The following is a 23,602-nucleotide window of genomic DNA, read 5'->3' as shown; positions in this document are numbered from 1 at the left end:
GAAATGGTTTAAATTCATAAACTATAGATAAACCCTGCAACAGCTTCTTCTCTTCTTCCTCTTGATGTGGGTAGAAGCAAAGTAGCGAACTTTGTCAATCTTTGTTTTGTTTTATGGAGCTTTTACATACCTCTTGCAATTTCGAAACCCTAACATTGATTTCTCCTCCTTTACAATCTTGTAAATTTGGTTCAAACCCTCTCTTATTCTTCTCTCCTCGTCGCGTGACCTTGTTCTCGGGGTACAACCACAGTGGCCGCGTAGCTGTTTCGGCCTCTTCGCAGCACGGTGGTTCGAATCCTAGCAGCTCTAATTCGTCGCAGACAAACCACGCCTCTCTCGCGCAGGAATCGATTGCCGGGTTTCTCCGACTAGAGATTGGACTCTCCGAGGTCGATTCAGATTTCATTTCTTCGAATTGTCCTAAGTACTCGCGAATGATCGTTGATGGAGTTAAGGATTTGGAGGAATGGAATTCGTGGAAAGGGAGTAAAGAATCTGAGGGAATTGAGGGTTTAGGGTTTAAGGAGAAAGTGATTTATATGGTGAAACAGAAGGGTGATGGTGGCAAAGTTGCCTTTTTAGAGAGTCTTGGTTTGAGTTTGTCTTCTGCTATGTATTTGGCTCATTACGTCTCCTCTGAATCTCTTCCCGTTCTTCTCCATAAGGTAATTCACTGATTGTTGTTCGATATCAATTTCAGAATATACGTTAAGAGAGAGAGAGAGAGAGAGAGAGAGAGAGAGAGAGAGAGAGAGAGAGAGAGAGAGAGATATTGATTCTGCATCAAAATCGAGTTGCTAGTGTTGTATGTTTTTGTTAGGTTGAGTTTGGATTTCGATTTTGGCATGGTACTTAATCTTGGATTTGGATTTTTAGGTTAAGTACCTCAAGGAAATATTCTTTTCTGGCAGTGATGAGAATGGTCTTGTTGGAAAGTATGCACGACGAATGATGCTCTACTTATCCATTCCTATTGATGAAGATGTGCAGCAAACTCTTTCCTTTTTCGAAAAGGTTTTTGTGTGTGTGTGTTCTCTTTCCTGTTAGCTTTCCCTAGAGTCACTATATTGTTTAGTAAGATGAATGTTAATTGTATTTTAGATTGAAGCAAGGCGTGGAGGTTTGGACATGCTGGGTTCTGTAGATGCATCATTCAGATTTTTAATCGAGTCATTCCCTCGGCTTCTTTTACTTTCAGAAGAAAATGATATGAAGCCTATGGTAGAGTTTCTTGAAAGCATTGGTATTCCTAAAGGTTGCTCGGGCAAGGTACTTCTCTTGTACCCTCCTATCATGCTCAGCAAAACTGACGAGATCAAAAGAAGGGTAACCGCAGCTCTGGAGAAGGTACGCCTGTTTGGTTGATTGTACATAATTAGCATGGAGCTGCACTTTCTTTGTTTTCTTTTGGTTGCTGATCATTGCAAATTGGGGTTGTATAGGTTCAGGTTAGTGTAGTGAACAAGGATTATGGAAAAATATTGCAGAAGTATCCGTGGCTTCTTTCACCAAGCATACAAGAGAACTATTCCCATATCGTCTCATTTTTTAACAGTGAATCGGTAAGCACATAGAACTATTCCCACATCATGTCGATCAGATAAATTGGTGGTTTTGTGTTTGTTAAGTTGTCATTACCATTGCTGTTCCATGATTGGTCTTACTAAGACATGGTTTGCTATGATTTTGCTTTCTTAGGTGCTCAAAATGGATATTGACCACGGAATTAGGAGATGGCCTTTGCTTCTCGGTTGCTCAGCGAGCAATATGGAGATGATGGTGAAGGAATTTGATAAATTAGGTGTTAGAGATAAAAGAATGGGGAAGGTTATACCCAAGATGCCTCAGCTTTTGTTATGTAAACCCCAAGACTTTCTTAAGGTAAAGAAACCACTTTCCAAGATGTGTATTCTCTCATTCTTTTATTGTTCAAGACTGTTTCTTTAACCACATTATTCACTCATTTGTAACAGGTTGTTTGCTTTTTGGAAGATTTGGGATTTCAAAAGGAAATCGTGGGTCAAATACTCTGTCGATGTCCTGAAATATTTGGCTGCAGCATTGACAATACCCTGCAGAAAAAGCTCAGATTTCTCACTCGTTTTGGTGTTTCATCTACGCATTTTCCCCGAATCATAAAGAAATACCCGGAATTTCTCATATACGACGCAGACAAAACACTACTTCCACGGTATCTATCATTGCACATCTAGCACATCATACTCAGTGAATCATTTTCTAGCTTATATGTCCCCTAATGTAGTAATCATATGTCCTTACAGGCTTAAGTACGTAATGGAGACTGGGATATCAGAGAGAGAGCTTGCCTTCATGATTCGCAAGTTCTCACCGCTATTAGGATACAGCATCGACAAAGTGTTGAGACCAAAGTTAGAGTTTCTGTTGAACAGTATGGAGAAGCCGGTTAGAGAGGTAATAGAATACCCAAGGTACTTTAGTTACTCGCTGGAGAAAAGGATAAAACCGCGGTTTTGGGTACTCAAAGGGAGGAACATAGAATGTACATTACAGGAAATGTTAGGTAAAAATGATGAAGAGTTTGCTGCTGATTTCTTGGGGTTAGGAGAGCTTCGAACTCACCACGAAACGTCTTAGTTATTTTGTAGGCCAAAGTTTCTTTGAGAAGATCACTATGTTATGGAATTGGTGATATCTCTGAAGCTTCTTCAGTTTTGTCTGTCTCACTGTGTACATTGTTCATATAGCCGCTAGTGTCTGTACCTACTGTTCTTGTATACGAAAAAAAAAAAAAATGAATAAAAAATTCTTTGAGCTTTTGCACACTTTTTTTCTTTACAGAATCACAGCAAACAACATACACTAGTTTTATTTTTATTAAGCAGCGTACGCTTCTTTCATAAGAATGGCATGACATTTTTTTTTTCTTAAAAAACGTTTACAGAAACAAAAAATAATAATAATATAACTAATTTCGAAGCGGTTTCTCGCTTTTTATTATTTCTTTCTTCTTTCTTTTTCTTATTTCTGAAACAGAGGAAATTGTATGCGAATAAGTTCACTCATTCATATTCATATTTTGAATATTCTCAGAGAAGGAATCGAGCGAGTCACTGATTGATTACAATTCTCACGGACTAAGCAAAAATGGGAAATGCTCTAGGCAAAGCATCAACGGACATCGGAGGTTTTATCGGCAATATTTTCACAGCACCACTCAAAGCCACACTTGGAAGATCCTGTTTGTAAGATTTCCTTTTCTCAATTTAAAGGACCCAACAACTGTCGGAAAAATCGTTGATTTGGTTGGTCTTTTTATCGCCATTCTTTTGATGATTTCACTTCGTTCTATTTTATTGTAGAGATGTATGCACGGGACCATGGGATCTCGCATGTTTCATAGAACATTTCTGTCTTACTGATATCGCCAAACTGGTGCTTATATCAGGCCTCTGTTTCATTAGTAACCTTCTCTCCTTCTCTTTTCTATATTTAGCAATCATTATTAGATTCTATAAAACTATTTTTCTTATTTTCTGTATAATTCTTTTTGTATTTGTTTATTTTTTTTCTTCAGTTTTGATGTTCATCACCCTCTTGTTCAAGATTGGAATCTGCCAGTGTGTTGTTAAAAGCATTTGCAAAATGTCATGTGCCGCTTGTGCAGCGTACTGGTTCGCCATCGGAGAGATGGTTAGTTGCTTGTGGCACAGTTTGACTAACGTAAAACGGGTCCGTCGTAGTAGAAAACGACTCGGTGATATAGAAGCTGCCACCTACGATTACTCCAGTGATGACGAATCGAGTTCATCAGTCAGTCCCAGTCGAAGAAAGAACATTAGACCAAAGCGGAGAAGAAGAAACAGACTAGGAGGAAGCAAACACAACCATCACCATCATGGCAGCAACCGCCGCCTAATATGGCTACCGAGTAGACAGATGTCCGTACGAGTTGGAGGCAAATCAAGAAGAATAAGTGCCAGAACGAGGAAATCTAGGAGAGTTAAGATCCTCAAAGTCAAAGATGTGGTTGATTAAAATGTCTCTATAGTTCCTTAAAAGCGTCTCTAAACTCAAAAACAGAATTATCTCATTTATTCAGATGAAATGAAACACAAAACCATTAATCCATGTGAATAATTTTATAACCAACCTCTCTCCCTCTCTATTTGAATATGTGCAAGAGAGTAAACAAGCCGGGGATGGATAAGTAATAATTCACTTTCAGAGGAAAACCGGAGCCATGACGAGAGTTATAGTCGCGAGCATTTTTATGAGGACGTGAATGGATGGACCGGCTGTGTCCTTGAATGGATCTCCCACGCTGCAATTTTCCAGATGAATTTATAATGAGAAATAGCATCTAGGAATACAACTTTGATCTGAGTTTTGAAATAGAACAAAATACTTACGTATCACCAGTCACAGCTGCTTTGTGGGCTTCGCTTCCTTTACCCCCAAGTGCCCCCGTCTCTATGTATTTCTTTGCATTGTCCCAAGCACCTCCCGCGGTGTTTAGGAAAAGTGCCATTAAGATACCACAAACTGTTGCAAACATGAGCATAGAAGCTACAACCTTTGCTCCCAGTAGAGGTTGTCCTGTGTAGTAACCCAAGATCCGAAACACCAAACCTGAAAGAGAGAACAAGAGGTTTGTTTTGGTCACAATCTTGTGGTTTCAATACAGGAAGCAAAAAAAAATGGACTAAGGAACATTACTGACTTACCAACTATGATGGGTGATGCAATAGCTAAAGCTCCTGGCTTGATCATTTCCCTTAAAGCTGCAGATGCGACAATGGCGACACAGCGACTATAATCTGGCTTCTCCTTGTACGTCTGTTACATGATATTGGTTTTGCTAGTCAACAACAGTACAAACCCATAAATAAGAAAAAGGGAAGCACTCGAAAGGAAAAAACATGCTCACCATTATGCCAGGCCTCTCAATAAATTGTCTTCTTACTTCGTTGACAACCTCTTGTGCAGTTCGACCAACTGCCGCACATGCCCAAGCACTAAATAGAAAGATAAGCATGGAGCCCAATAATCCACCTACGAAGACTTCTGGGATAGCAATATCAACCTGATTTAAACCGAGGATGAGCATGAGAAGCTGTTTCAACATCGGGAATACAGCAAATTTGCATAATGACATTTACCTCTTTGAAAGACACATTAGCAAACGCTGAAACCTCGTCCATATACGCACTAAAGAGAAGGAATGACGCAAGTGCAGCAGATCCAATGGCAAACCCTTTCGTTGTTGCTTTTGTTGTGTTCCCAACAGCATCAAGAAGATCAGTGATCTCACGGACACTTTCTGGCTGCAGGAGATAATTATATTATATCTACATAAGAAATTATATTATTTCTACATAAGAATAAAGATCGAACATAAGAGCTTTTCAAGCCAATCATGTGAGATTTTTACCTGCTGGCTCATCTCGACAATCCCACCAGCGTTGTCAGCTATGGGGCCAAACATGTCCATAGTAAGAACATAAGCTGCAGTGCTTAGCATTCCCATGGTAGCAACGGCTGTTCCAAATAGACCTCCAGTGGGAATGCCATTTTCGTCCACTAACCCCGAGGTATTTCCCAGCCAATACGCAGAAATAATAGCTACACTTATAGTCAAAACTGGAAGAGCAGTCGATTCCAGGCCCAAGCTGACCCCAGCAATGATATTAGTCCCATGACCAGTCGAGCTAGCAAGAGCTAACGTCCGAACAGGCTCGTGCTTATAATCTGTGTAATATTTGGATATCCAGACAAAGATATAGGCCGTGATGATGCCAACCAACCCACATAGGGCGAAATTGAACCATGCGGATGGAGCTTGTTCAGTGTAAAGCAGCCAGCGAGTCGACTGCGAAACATGAATAATGCTGTCAGAAGAATAAAGCGTATAATTTGTTCGCAATTGCACAAGGATTTGTGTGTTGCAACATTACCGCGCCAAAGGTCAAAACAGCTAATATAATAGTCAGAGAATATCCTTTCTGAAGTACAGCCATAGGATCCTCTACCGGAGATTTCACACTAGCATCACGTGTTCCCTTGATTGATAGAATACCAATTGATGATATAATCAAGTCAAAAGAATGAACAACTAGAGGAAACAGGATAAAGCCCGATGGATCTGCGTAACAGAAAAAAATTTGAGTAAGCAACAAGCATGAACAAGAGGTTTAATAGGATCTTTATCACCACATACTTTTACTATTCTATGTATTTCCTATCTTCCTAACATCAAATTGCAAAAAAAAATAAGCTAGTCTAACAACGACGGCTAGAAATGGTCAGGAATGTTACAGAAAAATTTGACTGCAGTCAAATGTAACTTGCTAAAGGAGTCATGAAAAGTAGTCTTCCTTCAATCTTCATATAATGCATACGCAGATTAATACAACTTATATCGATATTTCAAATCCTAATGAGTAACAATGTACCCTCACATCCTCAAGGAGTGACCAAAACATACCATAAAGTGTAGATTATTCTCTATACAGAATGTAATTTATGAGCTTGAACTCTCCACACAACTCTTCTTAACTTTGCATTTCAGCAGTGCATTTAATTTTCTCAACATAAGTCAGGAACTCAAACATAGGTTATATACTGCATGAGCCAGAAGTAACTTTAAAGAGAGATGGCTCACAAACCTTCAATTTTGCACTTCTTAGCCATTGTTCCACCTAGTATCATTGCACTGATGATTTCTGCAGCTATACTTTCAAATAAATCAGCACCTCTAGCAGCACAGTCCCCCACATTGTCTCCAACCTAAAAGAAGATGAAAATAACTTTAAAAGCCTAAATGGCGAAAACATAGGTAAACCCTTATTCAACTTGCTGGGTATATATACTCTAGATTGATACATGCCCCAAACAAGGATGTCATGTTTGGACATCACAGATAATCAAGAAAGTCAAAATCAAAAAGGACAAAGATCAAATACCAAATCAGCAATAACAGCAGGATTACGAGGATCATCCTCGGGAATACCCTGCTCGACTTTCCCAACAAGATCTGCCCCAACATCAGCACCCTTAGTGTATATTCCACCACCCAACTGAGCAAATAAGGCAACAAACGAAGCACCAAAACCATATCCCACGAGAAGAAGAGGCACTGTACGAGAAAAAGAAAATTCAATCAATAAGTCTAACAATAACAAGTAAATACCTCCACTATCGTCCATGCAAATGCAAATTGTGGTCAATACGTCAAGAGACATACATATAGATTATAGGGTTGACTGAAAATCTTAGAATTGTTTGGATACCTCATCTCAATAACGATCAACACAATTCATGACATATTTAAGAAAACAATGCTCATGTCTGAAAATCATCCTTTGAAAAGATAAAAATAACATTTTGAAATTCAGTACAATGATTACAAAATATGCACACAAAATATAAATGGATTCTTCACAGACAGCAGAACAGGGGACTTACGGTCAGTAACATTCATTGAGCCTGGTGAATCCACACCCAACCAAACATAAAATGTAGAATAGAGGATGGCGATACCAATCACAGCCATACCAACAACAACCAGGGCTGAAAACCCACCAGCACGAACAGCTATCTGCATTTATATCACCAACTTAGTATTTGGAAACATGTACACGTCAGGTTATGAAAATAGATTAAATATAGAAAAACCTGCAATGCTTCTCTCGCAGAACGTCTGGCGGCACTGGAGACACGCACATTAGCACGAACTGATACCCACATTCCAACATATCCAGCAACACCTGAGCACAGAGCCCCCAAAAGAAATGCAGCAACAGTAATATAGGCAGACATCGCCCTGCAGCAAAATAGTAATATGGGTAAGCATCATTCACAACAATTCAAAAGATAAAATAAATCCTATGAATGTAATCATGTATCTGCACCTTCCTAAACCAGCAGCCTCTTGCTGGGGAGTTAAGTTACGGAATAGATATATGCAAAGAATCACAAAAGCTAGCAAAATGGCCATCTTTGATATAGTGCTATACTGCGTTCTGAAAAACCCTTCAGCTCCATCACGAATAGCATCTGATATCTATAAGTAAGAGAATTACCTCACAAATTAGAATTAAAGAAGTTTGATGAGAACAACGGAGAAAAGATGTCAACATCTTGACTAACACCACAGAATTTGAGTGAGCTAACCTCAACCATCTCTGGCGGGCCTTCATCTTTCGCAAGAACCCACTTGGTTAGATATATTGACAAAAGGAAGCTGATGATGCATACTGTGAAGACGAACACGATGATGGGAGAAGTACTTGCTCCCACGTAAAAGATCGCTCCAAAGCAGAAAAGCAGAATTATAGAAAGGACACGGACATTTAATTTCCTAAGAATCCGGAATATCTGCCAGCAAAAACAACTGAACTTTATACAATATCAAAGAAGAGGAAAACGAGATGCTCAAGAAACTAAGATGATATAGAAGGAAACCGGTTATAACATCACACAAGTTTTTTTATAAAACACATCTTAATGATCTGACGCAGCCAATAAGAAAAGAAGTCAAGAAAGAGAGGAATTAGAGTAATACCAGTGGACTATAGGTTTTACTACGCATGCTGGGAAAAGCCCTAGGCCTGTCATTGAAAGACATCAAACTGGCCTGCTCAATATCTTCATCCATCATCATGTTTTCAGACTATGGGTAGAGGGGTAATAAAATCAGTGCTATGGGGCAACTCCGCCCCAGAACTCAGACGCTGAATTTAGATACACTACAAATTTTTTCTCCAGATGCTAACAGCACATCATAAAACGAGCACAAGTTAGTCTGAAACCTCTAACTCTAGATATCTATCTTAGTTCCAGCTTCTTCAAACTTTCTCAGTAGAGTTGCCACCACCATAAACAAAATTTCTGGAAAAAAAAATGGAAAAGTATTAAGTCGTGATGGTTTCTCTTTATCTACCAACCAAGTACGAAATAGCAATTTCAAATTAGATAAAATCAGACTCATCCGAGTAAGGTTCTAGAGTAAGGTTTAGCTATATTTTTCATCATCAACCAAGACTGTAAATGCTTCTACAATCAATTCCCCAGAAAGAAAGAAAAAAGAAACGCAATAAACAAGCAACACATGAGACCCCCAAGATCTAATCGACTAAGATTATAGTGTAAGATACTAAACTTTAAAAAAAAAAAACGCAAGGGACTTTGCATTACTTCAATCGAGAAATCGTCGTTAGATCTGACTTCAGTGCTAAGAGAAATTCACATGATCTAGTCAGATAATGGATAGGCGAATCAACGAAATAAATAAAAATAAAAAAAACAAAGAAGAAGCATATGAAGAGTTTCTCCGGAAACAAACCCTAAATCGGTAGAAACAGAGAAAACAAAAAGAAATCGCGGCTCCGGTGAGTGATCAGAAGGAAACCGCCATTGGCGAAAGCTTGTCCTAGCCGAAGAAGCGCTCTCCTCTGTGTCTTTTTTTCTCCGTAAAAATCCCGAAGACTTTTCAGAGAACTTTTCCTAATTTTTTTTTTTGTTTTTTTTTTACCACTTCACACAGTGGTACAAGTCTAATTTTATGAGTTAGTGACACATCCTATCCAATGACACGCTGCCACTTAATAGCTCGAATTATATATAATTATCTAACAGACCCATAAGTTTTGATATATTTAACATATTAGGTCATCCTAGTATAATGGGCCTAGCCCGACTTATGTTTTGCTTTCGGGGCCCATGTAATCTGCAGAGTAAAGAAAGAACACCACCACTAACGTTATCAGTCCGATCACAGAGCTCGCCTAATCATCGTCGTCAATCTCCGGCGGACGCTGTACGTGATTTTTACTTTGTAATTTGTAAAGCTTACGAATTGCTTAGTCGTTTCGTAACATTATATCTTACTAAGTTTCTTAACATATTCTCTGTTTTGGTTAGGACAAGCAGAGGATGTTGATGACACTAGCCGCGGCGACGACCGCCGTTTCATTTAACTCAAAGCTTATCTTGTTTCGAATACGTTGCTCTGATTCTAACCCTAAGCGTGGCTTTGGCTCTAAAAAGGTTCTTACTTTGCTTTTGATGTTTCCTTTTGAGTCCTTCCATTAATTCAACTTATTTTATTGATTCAAAGTACTGAGATGGAATTGTGAAATCTCATCACAGGAAGAGAAAGACTCGGCATTACAGCAAAGGTATAGTTATTTTTGTTTGTTTGTTTGTTTTAGCATTCAGAATTCTCCAGTGCTGTCTGTTATATTTTCATATGGACTTGTGTGTCTGCAGGAAATCATCTTCGAAACAGTCTGTTTCTGTACCCAGAAGTAAGTATAATTTGATTTTTAAGGCATACTGTAAGTAACAGATGTTACAGCTCTTCAGTATTCGTGCCTGGCTTTTATTTTCGCTGAAGGAACTCCTCCATTTTTTTTTTGCAGAGGCACCTGGTTTGAATACTCAATTTGATGGAAAATCTGGTAGATCTTTCGATATAGACTTCGAGGAACGGCTGGAAAACATCAGAAGGTACACATGTTTTATGATTCTATTGGCTTTAGAACAATACAATAGGATTACGTAGAAAAAGGAACCTGAAACCTCTGACAATCACACTTGACTTTCAAAATTTACCCACAACGACATGATCTTCCTATGAAAGTTTGGTTCTTTTTTCATTTCTTGATTTTTTGATCATGTGTCTTGCGTTCTATTTCCCTCACCCCCTAGACATAGTCAAGATCATTGTCCACCAACTGGTATGGAATGTTTCTCTGTGACCTCTGCTCCTTTGATGAACTAGGTCAGCTCTTGAGCAGAAAAAGACGGAAGTAGTTCAAGAATTTGGTCCAATTGACTATGATGCTCCAGTCAAGTCTGACCAGAAAACAATTGGTCTTGGTACTAAGGTACACATACATAACATCTTGCAAGTGTTTATTTTGCTTTTTTTCTACAACCACTTGAAGCCTATAAGTAACATACATAACATAATGAAAATACTTGGTCCCATGCCATGACAGGTTGGAGTTGGCATAGCTGTTGTTGTATTTGGTTTGGTTTTTGCTCTTGGTGACTTTCTTCCCACGGGAAGGTGCGTTATGTGTAACATGACTCGTAAGATATTTTGATGTGATCACAGTTTTAAGTAGCTTTACTATAATGAAGGCAGCTTCAAGTCCAAGTCATAACTTTGTCATTTACACCATGTTACTGCTTGTCATTTTTTTTCCTTTCATTCCAGTTTGTAATTGTATTTGTAAAGTTTCTGATGACATCATATGAGTTGGTTTCCGTGATTCACATTTTTGCCATACCAAGTCACGTTGTCAGGTAATTTAGCCGGTCTCATTTTGAACAAGTTTGTTTTCCACTTTTCAGTGAGAGTCCAACTAAGAACACAACAGTAGTTAAAAATCAGATCTCAGAAGAAGAGAAAGCCACGCTTCAGGTAATATAAGGGGTTGATGTCTTTTTCATGAAGGCTTTGTTCAAGAACTCTGACAATTCGAAAAAAGCGAGAGACGGTGTAACATTCTTATTTTATTTTTATTTTTCCAGCAAAGGCTCAAAGAGTTTGAAACAACTCTCAATGGCACTCCTAAGGATCAAACTGCTCTGGAGGTGAGTGCAGACATGTTCTGTTGTGCATACTATTATATATCTTCTGTATCGGCAATTTAGCCATTCATCTCCCTGTAGGCTGCCAACAATAATAGGGATCAACTTAAACTAATAACCAGGCAGCTAAGGATCAGGAAAATTTTGAAATGCTTTTGGTTCCAAAAACTCGTTATCTGTTTTTTTCTCATTTTCACATATTTAAAAATCCTCACTTCTATTTAAGTTTTGATTTTGTTCTTCTGGAATGAGTCTAATCTCCACATATCTTGAATTACATGAAACTTTTTCTGTTCGCTTCAACTGATTCACTGAAGTTGTTAACGCACACATAGTAAGCTGAAAACAAGTTACGCTTCCTCTTCTGACTTATTTATAATGCTAGAAAAATTCTTAAAGTTGGGGCACTATGCAGGGCGCAGCTGTGACACTGAGTGAGTTAGGAGAGTATTCACGGGCTGCTGCCTTTCTTGAGAAACTGGCTAAGGTTTTTTTCTCTCATGCTTTTATGTTTTTCTTATGTCAAGTCATTCGTTTCACAAGAACATGCTGATAAGAGACTTAGCTAATAGTGAACAAAGTGGGATTCTTGTTCTGTAGGAGAGACCAACTGACCCTGACGTGTTTCGACTGCTTGGAGAAGTAAATTATGAACTTAAGAACTATGAAGGTAGTATTGCTGCATACCGAATCTCAGAAAAGGTAAATACTCTCAAACTTCGTGGATCAAACTCTTTTTCATAGCTTTTCTCACTTGCATTAAACTAATAGTAGATACAGATTAAGATTGCCGGAAGAATTTTGTCGTGGGGACATAAGATTTGAACTTATGCCCAGTATAACTGCTACGATCATGTATATATGTTGTGAACAGAGTTAGGACAGTCAATTTTGCTATCTATAATAGCGATGTTCTACTTTTTCTTACGCTAGGTTTCTAATGGGATTGATCTTGAAGTCACACGAGGCCTCATGAACGCGTATTTAGCTGCTAATAAACCAGACGAGGTAAATCTGTTTCCATCAGATATGAATAGAAATGTGTTACCTTTTTGTCTAAGAAGCTTACTCTTAAATACTCTAAACATCTCCTTGGATCCACTTCTTTTCACTTTTGTTGTAATTCTCAGGCTGTCAAATTTCTTCTTGACACTCGTGAACTCCTGAATACAAAGAAAACAAGCACAGCAGACAGTGTTACAGATGAAACAAATCTCCCAATTCAGGTAACTTGGTTTCCTGGAAATGGGTTCTTAACATTTTATTCTGGCACTGTCTTAGCATAACCAGTTCCTTGTTGAAATAGACATCTCTTTTTGTTCCTGATGGCATATCTGTTTCATATTTTACATCCGAAGAAACCAGATACGATAATGTAACATAGTATGAAGATCTATACTTTTGTGGCTTTTATCTCTAACTGATTATAAACGTTGGGGGAAATATTTGCTCAGGTTGAGTTGCTTCTCGGAAAAGCTTATTCAGACTGGGGACATATCAGCGACGCCGTAGCTGTTTATGACCAGCTTATCACTGCTCATCCTGAAGACTTCCGAGGCTACTTGGCGAAGGTAATTTTCTCGTCCCAACCTCAAAAGAGTTGAGCTACTCAGATATACTTGCCGATAAACTCCATGTGAAATGGTGTTGTAGGGAATCATACTGAGAGAAAATGGAAGCAGAGGAGATGCAGAAAGAATGTTCATCCAGGTGAATCATATGAACTCATTAAACCTTCTTTTCATTCCAATACGGTTCCAACTGAGGAAAAAAGATATATGACACATCGCACCTAACTTATTAATGTGTAGGCACGCTTTTTTGCACCAGACAAAGCTAAGGCCCTTGTGGATAGATACTCCAAACTGTGATTACTCTCTGATTCTGTGTATATATAATGTATATGTTTTGTTTTTATGATTTTGATTTTATTACTCTGTTTTACAGATATTTCTAACCTCAGTATTTCAAGTGGTTAATTACTGAGGTTAGATAGATAGTAGATGCAAAACCAAATCAATCCGGTCTGTTTTGTAAGCAAGAACACGGCGTCGTTTGATTTATTTATTAAATGGGCACCCACTATTGTTTATGTATTTATACTTATAAACCCGTAATTTGTTCTGTTTTGTCATCTCAGCCCTAACTTTCTTTAATTGATATTAAATCCAGGCTTGTTCAAATATCATCAACGAGGCTGATTCTTTTTGTTCATCTAGTTGGGAATTCGAGTGAACATTTCGGTTCGAACCCTAGAGATACAGAATCAAGTATATTTTTTGTCGTTTCTCCCTCCCTTGTTCACACAGATCATGAGCTCAGGTTATATATTCACAGCCGGAACAACAAATCTGACGCTTTTAGATTACTAGTATTAGATAGTTTGATTATAAGGAAAACTTGTAATCCGCATAAGGATAGCCAAAACCAACGAAGAGAAGAGTTTTTTTTTCAAACCCTTGTGGATAGATATTCCAAACTGTGATCATATCGGCTTGTGAGTTACTAATACGAGTCAGATTGATATGTGAGACTACTGTACAATACAAATTGAGAATATTAAGCCGCAGGCAAAACCAAGAAGTTTAGGAACTGCTACCTAAATAATACAAAGGTAGCAAAAGGAGCTACACCAAATATGAAGACATTAAGTTCCAACTGATCTTCATATGGCTAGGCATTGAAGCTACGAAACGCAAGAGATCTGGTTTGTCAATGATTCCTGTGCGAAGCGGCTCTGTTTCCTGTTGGTTCAAGAGATGGAGGAACTTGGCAATGTTTGGAAGTACCATTTCCCGGCAATGGAGATGTAACAAAGGAACTTTTGACAAAACGCTTCCCTTTTGGATATCAAGACCTTCTGGTCTCCGCAGTTTATATGGTTTCCCAGTTGTTGGTTCAATATCAACCTGAGGCATCTGTTTCCATCTCTTGTGAACAAACCAACCGTACTTATAATCCCCTACTATTGGAGTACCAAGAGCTTCAGCGCAGTGTACACGTAGCTGTTTTTTAGAAGGTAAATTTGATCAAGAGAGAAACAAAAACATAATCTATCGCAAAACACTTAAAGAGGATAGCAAAGTTTAATAAGTACCTGATGCTTTCTGCTAGTAATAGGACGAAGTTCTAACCACGTACACCCATTGATCATAGGTCCTAATACTCTATACTCTGTTATTGCTTCTTGCGAAGCTTCAAAGCCCGAACCTTGCGCCAAAACCACCCTGTCTGTTTTACCATCGTCCAAAAGCACCTGAACACAGGTTTTTTAATCATTTTCAGATACGAGCAGTGTGTAAGCTAGCAGAGGTTATAATGAGATAAATACCTTTGAAAGAGGAGCTGAAATTAGTCCTTCTTTTTCCTTTGGAGAACCAATCACTAATGCCCAATATTGCTGATACATTGCTTCACAAGATTTGTTCCAAGCCTAGGATTGTGCAATATTTACGAGTCACTTTAAGCTCAACCTTTCCTTACTAGACCGTAGTGTGCTTGGTTCATAATTTCAGATAAGTCCTTCTTACCTTACAGCTTGAGTTTCTCCCCTTGTAATCACTGAACACTGAGTGAAGATGATCAATACTTTCTTTGGTTCGACCCATTACTAAGAGGCCACTAGTTTCCCTATCAAGACGATGTACCTAACCAATGAAAGTCAAAGAAGTCAGAAACCAAAACAATCTATCAAGATAACTTATAAAGCAAAAAAAATCGAGTTTACCAATCTAGGACCTTCATCGTTACCAAAAGACAAAGCTGCAGCTGCAAGTGCATCCATGCTGTTATGTATAGGAACATTTCCCTGAAACAAAAAAAGATAACTGAGTATGCAGCGGCTACTTAATCAACAAGAGAATGTAACAGCTTCCTCCCATGAAATCATTCTGCAGGAGCAAATAGAAAACTCTATTACCTTGACTGGAAGCTTAGGTGGCTTATTAAGAACTATAATAGCAGAGTCCTGCAGTAGATAGAAAAATAAGGTCAAAACTTGTGTATATAAGATCAACCAAAAAGAGACCAGAGTAAAACATAAGCAAATCCAGAAGAATTTCTCAAACGGGAGTTACCTTGAACCTGACAAGTCTTTGAAGATATGCGATTTCGTCTGCGTTTGGATACAAGGTTCCACTTGGTATAGTGTCATATCTCTTAGAAATCCTCATCTCAGCGATTGACACAGGCAACCAGATTTTATCTCCAACTTGCATTACCTCGCTATGCTTAATCTGCAGATAAAAGTGTACAATGCTATCACTATTCTTAAACCCAATCCACGAGAATGATCACACCAATAACAACAAAAAAGAACAGAGATCAATTGTACATTTCTCATGGGTCTAGCTCCATCTTCTTTTTTCTCTCTTGAAGCATTCCTACGATCTCGAAACTCCATTTGAACCTACCACAAAGGTAAAACTCAACCACTGCGAATATAATTTAGGGAAATTCATCTTGAAGGTCTCTTCATAGATAGAGAAAACAGTACAAATGTTAAAAATAATTTGCGGAGTCTATCTGAATCTCTTTAGACAATTCCAAAAGAAATAGTTCAATCAAAAGTTTTACCAGAGGCACTCACAAGGCCCTTTGTGAAATGAGTTTGAATAGCCTTATCATGGATTTCTTCGAAATAGTATTTGACCCAGCTTATGGCTGTGACATGGTCTTTGCTATCTCCGTCGTCTCCGTTATCAACGGCGTTTTTACCAGGTAATGGATGACCGGGGAATGGCGGCAGTGATATCAGCTGACGTGGCAATGGTCCTTGCTTCGGTTGTCCCAGATGTGCTACGTTGTTTGTCACGCGGATCACCGACGATGGCGGCGGAACGACTCTCGAGTACCGCCGTGTTACTACGGCCAGGTATATCTGACGGAAGCTTGTCTTAGCCTTCAACATGGGGTGTTTATCAGAAGACCGAAGGACTCTGTCTCTAGGTCAGAATGCCGGCTAAACGGCGGATCTTCTTCGCGCGCTACGGCCGAAGAAGACGAAGAGAGAACGGAACTGTGAAAGCTAAAATGGGCCTGTTGGACTTTCGATTCTTACTAATTGACGCATCGATCCAACTTAGGTCGTTTTAAAAAAATATTCACGGTCTTAAAATTCAGTTAAGCTTCAAGTAATTGGACAGTAAATTATTTTGTGATTTACAATTTCCCTCCCATTACCGAATTATTATGTTTAGACCAAACCATAAATTGAGAAAACAATACAAAATGATGGTACTCTGAGATAACAACTATATCCAATAGGTTTTGAACATTAACAATAACTTATTGTATTGAAAGGGTATATATCAAATCAAATATATGACTTATATTGGCTGTACCTTATTACCATCGAAATAAAAACATAAAAACAACGAATCAAACATATTACACAGCGCAGCACAAGCACAGCCGGAGAATCGTGACGCTCACAGAGCTAATACTCAATCGACCGAACAAACCGATAAATAAAATACTGACCACTATGATAGTTGTTGGTTCAAAAACACAAGAAAGAGAACATGAATGAAACCTCTTTCTCCAAAAACAACCCAATTGGGAGTATTTTTTATACTCGCTGTGGAGCGGACACAGCTTACCGAGTTTCATCCTCCAAAGCACGGAATCCAGCACTGAGATCGTCGTACAATTTCTTGAATTTTGCCACCAGTGTATCCTCCCCTTCTGCTGGGTCTTCGAACTTCTGAGACCTGTAATTTCCATATTGGATTTCAGACCATTTCATTAGAGCGCTATGTAACAAATTTACAGATAAACTGAGAGGAAAGCAACTAGTTTGCTTACACTAAACGGTAGAAAAGATCTCCCAAGCGATGCTTGATGAGAGTGTAAGTAATCTTTTGACCGTCCATTCCAGCAGCTCTCTCAACCGCCTGTGTATGACAACATTTAATGGAATTTACTGAATATAGACAAACCAATTGACCTAAATCTCCACTTAGCCTAGTAGATCATTTACGAATCATCTCATCTTATTTACCTGGTTGGCTAGGTTGTAGAAATGGATAATGTTACGCATCATCCACACAGACTTGTAGAAAGGGCAGAATTTGTCATATCTGTCAAAGATTCATCCAAAAGATTCAAATGTGAACAACCGTTGAGAGAGAAAGATAAAGAACTAAACCAAAACGAAGGAAGCCAACAAATCTTACGGTGTAAACGCGTTTTGAGCAAGGTAGTCTTCCCTCAATAGCTTAGCTGTTTCCAAGGTGATTTTGTCACCTTCTGCTAGCGCATCTTTTCCTACAAGCTGCACGCAAAGCACAATGCGCGGGTCAAACAAGTTCCTTTCAGAAAGAATTATGTGCTAAGCCTGACTTTCTTCTATAACTCGAGTCAAGTTTAGAAGCCAAAAGAATATAGTTCAAACCAATAAAATATAAATCGCTGAGACAAGAGTTCATTAGTCACGAAATTAGTAAGTGACCCGTACCTGGACAATTTCATTAAGATCGTCTTCTCTCTGCAACACCTCTCTGGCCTTTGTCCTGATGTTGATGAAATCTGGATCGAACTTCTCATAGAAAGATTCCAACGCCTGAAGAAAAGAAAAAGTAACTTTTTATATAAACACGGATTCGAGATAGTAAACCAAGATAGGTGTAAACTGAGAATACATAAGCATACCGTTGAATACTTTGAGTAGGAAATCAACCAATTAACAGAGGGAAAATGTTTTCTCTGGGCAAGCTTTTTGTCCAAACCCCAGAAGACCTGCAGAAGAAAAGAAAACCAACAAATATGGAAAAGTAAGCACTAAACACTTCAAAGTAGAGAAAAACCATGCTAATACGAGTCTGCTGCAGATCTAAAACCAAACACCATCTGGTTCCTCTCAATCTACAATGGAAGATAGGGAAGCAGCCATGAACGAAATAATCACCTGCACAATACTAAGGGTCGCAGAAGTCACAGGATCTGAAAAGTCTCCTCCCGGAGGTGAAACTGCACCAACAATTGTAACACTTCCATCACGTTCTGGTCCACCAAGACATTTTACTTTACCAGCACGTTCATAGAAAGATGCTAGACGAGCTGCTAGATAGGCAGGATATCCACTGTCGGCAGGCATTTCAGCCTAGAAAACAAAGCAAAATAGGTGTAAATAAATTGAAAAAAAAAAGTGAGATGAGGACAACAAAGACATCCATATAGGCAGCAACAGTGAAATGCAAAAGATTACCAGTCGTCCTGAAATTTCTCTCAATGCTTCTGCCCAACGGGAAGTTGAGTCTGCCATCATACTAACATTGTAGCCCATATCTCTAAAGTATTCAGCGATTGTGATTCCTGGAGTTAACATTAGAAAAATTAAAAAATGAGCATCGTAATTTAACAAATTGTCATTGGAAGTTGGGAAATGGGCTTCATCAAAAACCATTAATTCTGTATTCCTGAACATTACCTGTGTAGATTGAGGCTTCACGAGCAGCCACAGGCATGTTAGAGGTGTTGGCGACAAGTGTGGTACGTTTCATGACAGATTCCTCACGGCCATCAGGCAACGTCATTGTCAATTGTGGGAAGTCCATAAGAACCTAACTTATGAGAAACCAATCAGATCAAATGTCTGATTTGTATGAACAATTTGCAGATTCAGAATGAGAAGAAATATACCTCAGCCATTTCATTTCCTCTCTCTCCACAACCAACATACACAACAGCATCGGAGTTGGAGTACTATGTATAAAAGAACAAATTAGCTTTGGAAATTCAATATATCCAGTAATTAAGTGGAACAAACCAAAGTGTCACAACCTACCTTGGAAAGAGCCTGACTGATAACAGTTTTCCCACAGCCAAAAGCACCAGGAATGGCACAGGTTCCACCAAGAACTGAAGGGAAAAGGGCATCAAGGACACGCTGACAACAGGAAAAGAAATCAATCAACAACACACATCTTCAATTGACTATTACCGTTGTAAGAAAAATTAATTGAGCAATCACCTGCCCAGTAAGTAGAGGAGTATCGGCAGCAAGCTTTGATGCAACTGGCCTAGGGGTACGTACAGGCCAGCTCTGACATAATATCAACCAGACCAATTTAATAGGTGAACCAAATAGCTTAAAAATTTACGCTTGCAAGTAGGAAGATTAAAGATTCATGCAAACCTGAAGCATGGTGTAAGATTTCTTGATACCCTGAAATTCAAGCTCTATCACTGTATCCTGGGAAATGAAAAACACCGACAAACAACCATGAGCAACAAGCAAAAATGATCTCCAACAGCAAGTGATTACCAATTGATCAAGTTAGGCATATATTAACTCAAACGTTGAAGGTGAAGATATCCAGGAAAATAAACATTTCAAAATGTATAAATTTATCATTTTTTGGAGAGCAACTTAAACTCACCTTAAGGGAATATTGACCAGCTGGAGCAATGTAAGTAATCTTTCCCATGGCATCAGGAGGAAGGGCAACATGGTGATTCATCAAAGTGTTCTCAAAGACGGTCTGCAATCCAGAGTTGTATTTGACTATCAGAAAAAACTATCCCCAGTGTAAACAAAGGAAACACCACAGTAACTGTGTAAAATATGTTCCCTTGCCAAAAGCAGATTTAGGAGAGATCAATAAACTTACAGCATACAAGTCACCACCAGTTATCGTGTCTCCCTCGACTGCAAACAAGTTGAATTTAGTTGACCATCAAGATTAAAACCATATGAACACTTCAATAGACAGACATATGCAGTCAAACACATTACCAAATTTATTGGGCTGGAACTCCCAAGGACAATCTTTGTCAAGAGCTGGGACAGACACACCCCGAGGAATGTACACATCACCGGATATTCTCGCAATAGTCTTCAAAGGCCTCTGTGAGATAAGAAACCAAAGACTCGTGAGAAGCTACAGTCTGCCGTTTGTAATGGTAAAATAACTTCATAAACGTCAAACACTTAATGTCTGGCAAGAATATAAATCCAACTGAACCTGAATTCCATCGAAGATATTTCCTAAAATTCCTGGTCCAAGCTCCACAGAAAGTGGCTGTAATTACAGGCCAAGTTATACGTTAGCTACAGATGAATAACCCTATAGAAAGGAGAAAAGAACGAAAGCCAAGATAAAGAGAACCACGAACCTTGTGCGTTCGTAGAACAGGATCATTAACTGTTAATCCCGCTGTTTCCTCGTAAACTGATAAAAAGGAAATTGTCAAGTATTTAGTTAAGATATCTTACTTCTACAGAAGCCCAGATGCAAGTAATTAACAGATAAAATAAGGCAGTAAAGTAAATTACACTAAGAAGCACAAAGAGAAGAAACAAACCTTGGATAGTGGCAGAATCTCCTTCAAGACGGATGATTTCTCCAATCAAATTATCATGTCCAACACGAACTAACTCATACATAGCAGCACCGGCCATACCATCGGCAACAACAACAGGCCCTGAAACCTGCATCCCAATACTTGTATATTACCAATCTGATTACGAAAAAATAATTATGACAAAGAAACATGAAATCTCTGAGAACTTATCAGATCAGATCAGAAAAAAATCACAGACGAGCTACTAAACCGAGGCGGAATCAACTAAGAACTATTAGATCAAATCTAGTTCTCACCTGGCAAGCAGATCATCTATTTCATCCATCCATCACCAAAAACTAACATCGCAGAACAGGCAAAAAAATCAAATTGAAACCAGATCGAACGGAAACGGGATAATACCTTACGAACGTAACCATACTCGCTCTCCTTCTCATCGTCCTCGAAGGTCGTAAGCTTTCCTCCGTAAAACGCCGGCATTTTCTGAGCAATCAGAGATTCAAAAACTCAAATCCGATCGACCAAAATAATCGAAATTCTACCTCCTACAAAATGCCGAGATCCGATCAAACAAACAACAAAAAAGAAATCGCCAACGCCTCGAAATAGAGATCAGAGATCGAGGAATAAGAAATCAAACTCCAGGTTTCTCAAATAGAACGATTCAATAAATCAGAAAGAAACAAAAAGGATCATAGAGAGAGAGATAGAGATCCTAACCAGTGAACAGACAGGAAGAGTGGTCACAAGAAGAAGAGAGAGGTGGAGGCACGTAGATATTGAAAGAGTTGGAGAGAAGTTGATCTGATTGACAAATCGTGGAGCGATCCTGTACAGAACTCCACACGATACGCTCATAGATCTGACTTTGTCGTTAATAGCCACGTGACAATTTTATTTATTGGGCTTTATTACATCTAATTGCGGCCCAATAAGTGAGTCCGTTTAGTCAACAAAGACATACACACACGCTTGAGAATCATCTCTCTGATCAAGCCGTAAAAATCACAGAAAGTGATCAGTTTTGTTTTCTCGGGAAAAGATTTCTGAAAGTGAAAGCAAGTTTTATTTATCAAGTGGGGGAGAGAGAGATGGGAGAAATGGGGAAGGCGATGGGATTACTGATTAGCGGGACGCTTGTGTATTATCACTGTGCATATCGCAACGCAACCCTTCTCTCCTTATTCGCCGATGTTTTCATTGTTCTGTTATGCTCCCTCGCCATTCTCGGTCTCCTTTTTCGCCAACTCAATGTCTCGTAAGTTCTTTTAGACTAAATTTATCGATTCTCTCTGTTTACTGTGTTGGATTCTGTTCTTCGGTCTCTGATTCTAGTAACCGGGGAACATTATTTGGCTCGTTTGATCTGCGAGAAAGTGTGATTGCTCTCTCCATATGTTTGTCGAATTAGGGTTTTTGCAATTAGTGATGTAAATCGCAGTGTGATTGCTCTCTCCATATGTTTGTCGAATTAGGGTTTTTGCAATTAGTGATGTAAATTTGATTTGTGAAACTGATTTGCTTTAGATTTCATGTCTTCTCCCTGTGGATTTTGGTTTCTTTTGTTACAATGGTTTTTGATGCACATTCACAAACTATAAAGGCATGAACTGAAACTAAAGTCTCTTTACTTATTTTGGGTGAGAATCGGTGGTGCCTCGACTTACTTTAACATGTTTCATCTTCCTATCACTTTACTTTAATCATCCTAGAATTGGCTATGGTTTCATGATCGTCTGTTCTGTAGTGTATAATCGGTTTCAAGACCCTTGCTTTTTCAACCACATGGTTTACAACTTTATAACTCTTCTCCAGGGTACCAGTGGATCCACTAGAGTGGCAAATATCACAGGACACAGCAAGTAACATTGTTGCTCGTTTAGCTAATACCGTTGGAGCAGCAGAGGGTGTTCTCAGGGTTGCAGCAACAGGACATGACAAGAGACTTTTTGTCAAGGCAAGTGTTTCTTTAGTTACTAACTTACCATGTACAAGATTGGCATCAATATATTACCACAGAGTTTTTCTTAGAACCCTTCTGTCTTTACTCAGTTATCATATAAGTGCATTGCTGATTGTTTAACTCAGTAATTGTGTTCTATACTGAAGATGTTTCTCTTTTCCTTTCGTTTTAGGTCGTAATCTGCCTTTACTTCTTATCAGCTCTTGGGCGACTCATATCAGGTGTAACCGTTGCTTATGCAGGTAAAGCATTCACATTTCATCTCAAATTTTTACAAAGTTTCACTTAAATGTGGAAGTCGGATGAGTAGCATTACATACCAATATGTCGGATTCCATAGCATTTGTCAGAAATTGGCCATTTGGGAAACCCTTCTTCATGATTGCAAACCAATGATCTCTGACTAGTTCTTCTCCCTGAAACAGGACTATGCTTGTTCTGTCTCTCCATGCTCTGTCAGAATTCTCAATCTCTTGGAAACTGTGTGCTAAAACGAGGAAATGCTGAGATTTTAGAACAAGAAGCAAATTCTGATAAATAAAGCTGTCTAGCATTCGTCTTTATTTGTTTTTTTTACTCATGGTCACATGTTCATAGCCTCAGAGTAGCTTCACCTTATGTACACTCGATTTGTATAATGTCTGGTGGAAATTGTAATGATAATGTTTCCCTTCCACCCCATATGTAATTACAGATCCTAAATTAACTGTATTATTCTCTTCACAGTATTTACGGATCTTTAGGCAT

The 23,602-nt window shown here is 38.7% G+C and overlaps 7 protein-coding genes across 11 annotated transcripts; 4 read left to right on the top strand and 3 right to left on the bottom strand.

Moving 5' to 3' along the window:
• The first annotated feature begins 10 nt into the window (after nt 1-10).
• LOC104752318 (uncharacterized) lies at nt 11-2,807 on the top strand. 3 transcript variants are annotated; one of them, XM_087490056.1, is made up of 8 exons: nt 16-668; nt 880-1,017; nt 1,105-1,350; nt 1,446-1,565; nt 1,702-1,884; nt 1,977-2,194; nt 2,286-2,545; nt 2,631-2,807. In XM_087490056.1, the coding sequence occupies exons 1-8, from the start codon at nt 114-116 to the stop codon at nt 2,672-2,674; spliced, it is 1,764 nt and encodes a 587-aa protein (XP_087346182.1). In that variant the 5' UTR covers nt 16-113; the 3' UTR covers nt 2,675-2,807. The 3 variants fall into 3 exon arrangements, with proteins under 3 accessions (XP_087346184.1, XP_087346182.1, XP_010472729.2); XM_087490058.1 differs by having other exon boundaries at nt 11-668; nt 915-1,017; nt 2,286-2,807; XM_010474427.3 differs by having other exon boundaries at nt 2,286-2,807.
• Nucleotides 2,808-2,971: 164 nt separating this feature from the next.
• Nucleotides 2,972-4,130, top strand: LOC104752316 (uncharacterized). Its single transcript, XM_010474425.3, has 3 exons — nt 2,972-3,227; nt 3,345-3,445; nt 3,560-4,130. Exons 1-3 carry the CDS (start codon nt 3,130-3,132, stop codon nt 4,018-4,020), a joined length of 660 nt encoding a protein of 219 aa, XP_010472727.1. The 5' UTR covers nt 2,972-3,129; the 3' UTR covers nt 4,021-4,130.
• LOC104752317 (pyrophosphate-energized membrane proton pump 2) lies at nt 3,992-9,577 on the bottom strand. Its single transcript, XM_010474426.3, has 15 exons — nt 9,329-9,577; nt 8,549-8,874; nt 8,158-8,361; nt 7,896-8,047; nt 7,660-7,807; nt 7,450-7,582; nt 6,948-7,120; nt 6,651-6,771; nt 5,940-6,127; nt 5,417-5,854; nt 5,145-5,309; nt 4,913-5,068; nt 4,710-4,821; nt 4,395-4,614; nt 3,992-4,306 (listed from the first exon to the last, which is right to left on the bottom strand). The coding sequence occupies exons 2-15, from the start codon at nt 8,645-8,647 to the stop codon at nt 4,207-4,209; spliced, it is 2,409 nt and encodes an 802-aa protein (XP_010472728.1). The 5' UTR covers nt 8,648-8,874; nt 9,329-9,577; the 3' UTR covers nt 3,992-4,206.
• Nucleotides 9,578-9,645: 68 nt separating this feature from the next.
• Nucleotides 9,646-13,682, top strand: LOC104752315 (uncharacterized). Its single transcript, XM_010474424.3, has 16 exons — nt 9,646-9,802; nt 9,907-10,032; nt 10,135-10,163; nt 10,255-10,292; nt 10,407-10,494; nt 10,769-10,874; nt 10,989-11,059; nt 11,347-11,416; nt 11,527-11,589; nt 12,002-12,073; nt 12,187-12,288; nt 12,520-12,594; nt 12,717-12,812; nt 13,041-13,157; nt 13,240-13,296; nt 13,398-13,682. The coding sequence occupies exons 1-16, from the start codon at nt 9,668-9,670 to the stop codon at nt 13,455-13,457; spliced, it is 1,305 nt and encodes a 434-aa protein (XP_010472726.2). The 5' UTR covers nt 9,646-9,667; the 3' UTR covers nt 13,458-13,682.
• A 406-nt stretch (nt 13,683-14,088) lies between these two features.
• LOC104752314 (RNA pseudouridine synthase 3, mitochondrial) lies at nt 14,089-16,673 on the bottom strand. Of its 2 annotated transcripts, none has more exons than XM_010474422.2 (9): nt 16,162-16,673; nt 15,920-15,994; nt 15,663-15,821; nt 15,506-15,553; nt 15,314-15,394; nt 15,117-15,233; nt 14,918-15,019; nt 14,684-14,842; nt 14,089-14,591 (listed from the first exon to the last, which is right to left on the bottom strand). In XM_010474422.2, the coding sequence occupies exons 2-9, from the start codon at nt 15,986-15,988 to the stop codon at nt 14,214-14,216; spliced, it is 1,113 nt and encodes a 370-aa protein (XP_010472724.2). In that variant the 5' UTR covers nt 15,989-15,994; nt 16,162-16,673; the 3' UTR covers nt 14,089-14,213. The 2 variants fall into 2 exon arrangements, with proteins under 2 accessions (XP_010472724.2, XP_010472723.2); XM_010474421.3 differs by having other exon boundaries at nt 16,175-16,668.
• A 179-nt stretch (nt 16,674-16,852) lies between these two features.
• Nucleotides 16,853-22,125, bottom strand: LOC104752313 (V-type proton ATPase catalytic subunit A). Of its 2 annotated transcripts, none has more exons than XM_010474419.3 (21): nt 21,613-22,125; nt 21,295-21,437; nt 20,893-21,019; nt 20,704-20,759; nt 20,553-20,609; nt 20,324-20,435; nt 20,199-20,236; nt 19,968-20,069; nt 19,724-19,780; nt 19,559-19,630; nt 19,373-19,474; nt 19,228-19,290; nt 19,016-19,148; nt 18,794-18,900; nt 18,494-18,688; nt 18,238-18,324; nt 18,044-18,148; nt 17,763-17,860; nt 17,588-17,666; nt 17,392-17,480; nt 16,853-17,297 (listed from the first exon to the last, which is right to left on the bottom strand). In XM_010474419.3, exons 2-21 carry the CDS (start codon nt 21,370-21,372, stop codon nt 17,183-17,185), a joined length of 1,872 nt encoding a protein of 623 aa, XP_010472721.1. In that variant the 5' UTR covers nt 21,373-21,437; nt 21,613-22,125; the 3' UTR covers nt 16,853-17,182. The 2 variants fall into 2 exon arrangements, with proteins under 2 accessions (XP_010472721.1, XP_010472722.2); XM_010474420.3 differs by having other exon boundaries at nt 21,295-21,375; nt 21,613-21,980.
• LOC147926022 (reticulon-like protein B22) lies at nt 21,984-23,601 on the top strand. Its single transcript, XM_087489821.1, has 4 exons — nt 21,984-22,150; nt 22,708-22,849; nt 23,028-23,097; nt 23,281-23,601. The coding sequence occupies exons 1-4, from the start codon at nt 21,984-21,986 to the stop codon at nt 23,394-23,396; spliced, it is 495 nt and encodes a 164-aa protein (XP_087345947.1). The 3' UTR covers nt 23,397-23,601.
• Nucleotide 23,602: the final 1 nt, after the last annotated feature.

The sequence above is a fragment of the Camelina sativa genome, chromosome 16 (genome assembly GCF_030686135.1).
Source record: "Camelina sativa cultivar CO46 ecotype springtype chromosome 16, ASM3068613v1".
Taxonomy (NCBI): Eukaryota; Viridiplantae; Streptophyta; class Magnoliopsida; order Brassicales; family Brassicaceae; genus Camelina; species Camelina sativa.
The sequence above is the reverse complement of the archived record's forward strand: the minus strand, read 5'-3'. Positions and strand labels throughout refer to the sequence as shown.

Excerpts from the sequence above, each read along its gene's own strand:
- LOC104752318 (XM_010474427.3), top strand. The coding sequence starts at position 114 with ATGGAGCTTTTACATACCTCTTGCAATTTCGAAACCCTAACATTGATT. Across the intron at positions 1,351-1,445 it reads TAACCGCAGCTCTGGAGAAG|GTTCAGGTTAGTGTAGTGAA; the intron begins GTACGCCTGTTT and ends GGGGTTGTATAG. Across the intron at positions 1,885-1,976 it reads AACCCCAAGACTTTCTTAAG|GTTGTTTGCTTTTTGGAAGA; the intron begins GTAAAGAAACCA and ends CATTTGTAACAG.
- LOC104752316 (XM_010474425.3), top strand. The coding sequence starts at position 3,130 with ATGGGAAATGCTCTAGGCAAAGCATCAACGGACATCGGAGGTTTTATC. Across the intron at positions 3,228-3,344 it reads ACACTTGGAAGATCCTGTTT|AGATGTATGCACGGGACCAT; the intron begins GTAAGATTTCCT and ends ATTTTATTGTAG. Across the intron at positions 3,446-3,559 it reads ATCAGGCCTCTGTTTCATTA|TTTTGATGTTCATCACCCTC; the intron begins GTAACCTTCTCT and ends TTTTTTCTTCAG.
- LOC104752317 (XM_010474426.3), bottom strand. The coding sequence starts at position 8,647 with ATGATGATGGATGAAGATATTGAGCAGGCCAGTTTGATGTCTTTCAAT. Across the intron at positions 7,121-7,449 it reads CTCAATGAATGTTACTGACC|TGCCTCTTCTTCTCGTGGGA; the intron begins GTAAGTCCCCTG and ends TTTCTCGTACAG. Across the intron at positions 6,772-6,947 it reads CTGCTGTTATTGCTGATTTG|GTTGGAGACAATGTGGGGGA; the intron begins GTATTTGATCTT and ends ATCTTCTTTTAG.
- LOC104752315 (XM_010474424.3), top strand. The coding sequence starts at position 9,668 with ATGGGCCTAGCCCGACTTATGTTTTGCTTTCGGGGCCCATGTAATCTG. Across the intron at positions 10,164-10,254 it reads GACTCGGCATTACAGCAAAG|GAAATCATCTTCGAAACAGT; the intron begins GTATAGTTATTT and ends GTGTGTCTGCAG. Across the intron at positions 11,590-12,001 it reads AGGATCAAACTGCTCTGGAG|GGCGCAGCTGTGACACTGAG; the intron begins GTGAGTGCAGAC and ends GGCACTATGCAG.
- LOC104752314 (XM_010474421.3), bottom strand. The coding sequence starts at position 16,495 with ATGTTGAAGGCTAAGACAAGCTTCCGTCAGATATACCTGGCCGTAGTA. Across the intron at positions 15,995-16,174 it reads CTCATTTCACAAAGGGCCTT|GTTCAAATGGAGTTTCGAGA; the intron begins GTGAGTGCCTCT and ends CCTTTGTGGTAG. Across the intron at positions 14,843-14,917 it reads TTTCAGCTCCTCTTTCAAAG|GTGCTTTTGGACGATGGTAA; the intron begins GTATTTATCTCA and ends ACCTGTGTTCAG.
- LOC104752313 (XM_010474420.3), bottom strand. The coding sequence starts at position 21,750 with ATGAGCGTATCGTGTGGAGTTCTGTACAGGATCGCTCCACGATTTGTC. Across the intron at positions 20,436-20,552 it reads ATATCTTCGATGGAATTCAG|AGGCCTTTGAAGACTATTGC; the intron begins GTTCAGTTGGAT and ends CTTATCTCACAG. Across the intron at positions 19,475-19,558 it reads CTCCTCTACTTACTGGGCAG|CGTGTCCTTGATGCCCTTTT; the intron begins GTGATTGCTCAA and ends TCCTGTTGTCAG.
- LOC147926022 (XM_087489821.1), top strand. The coding sequence starts at position 21,984 with ATGGGAGAAATGGGGAAGGCGATGGGATTACTGATTAGCGGGACGCTT. Across the intron at positions 22,151-22,707 it reads TTTCGCCAACTCAATGTCTC|GGTACCAGTGGATCCACTAG; the intron begins GTAAGTTCTTTT and ends ACTCTTCTCCAG. Across the intron at positions 23,098-23,280 it reads TGTAACCGTTGCTTATGCAG|GACTATGCTTGTTCTGTCTC; the intron begins GTAAAGCATTCA and ends TCCCTGAAACAG.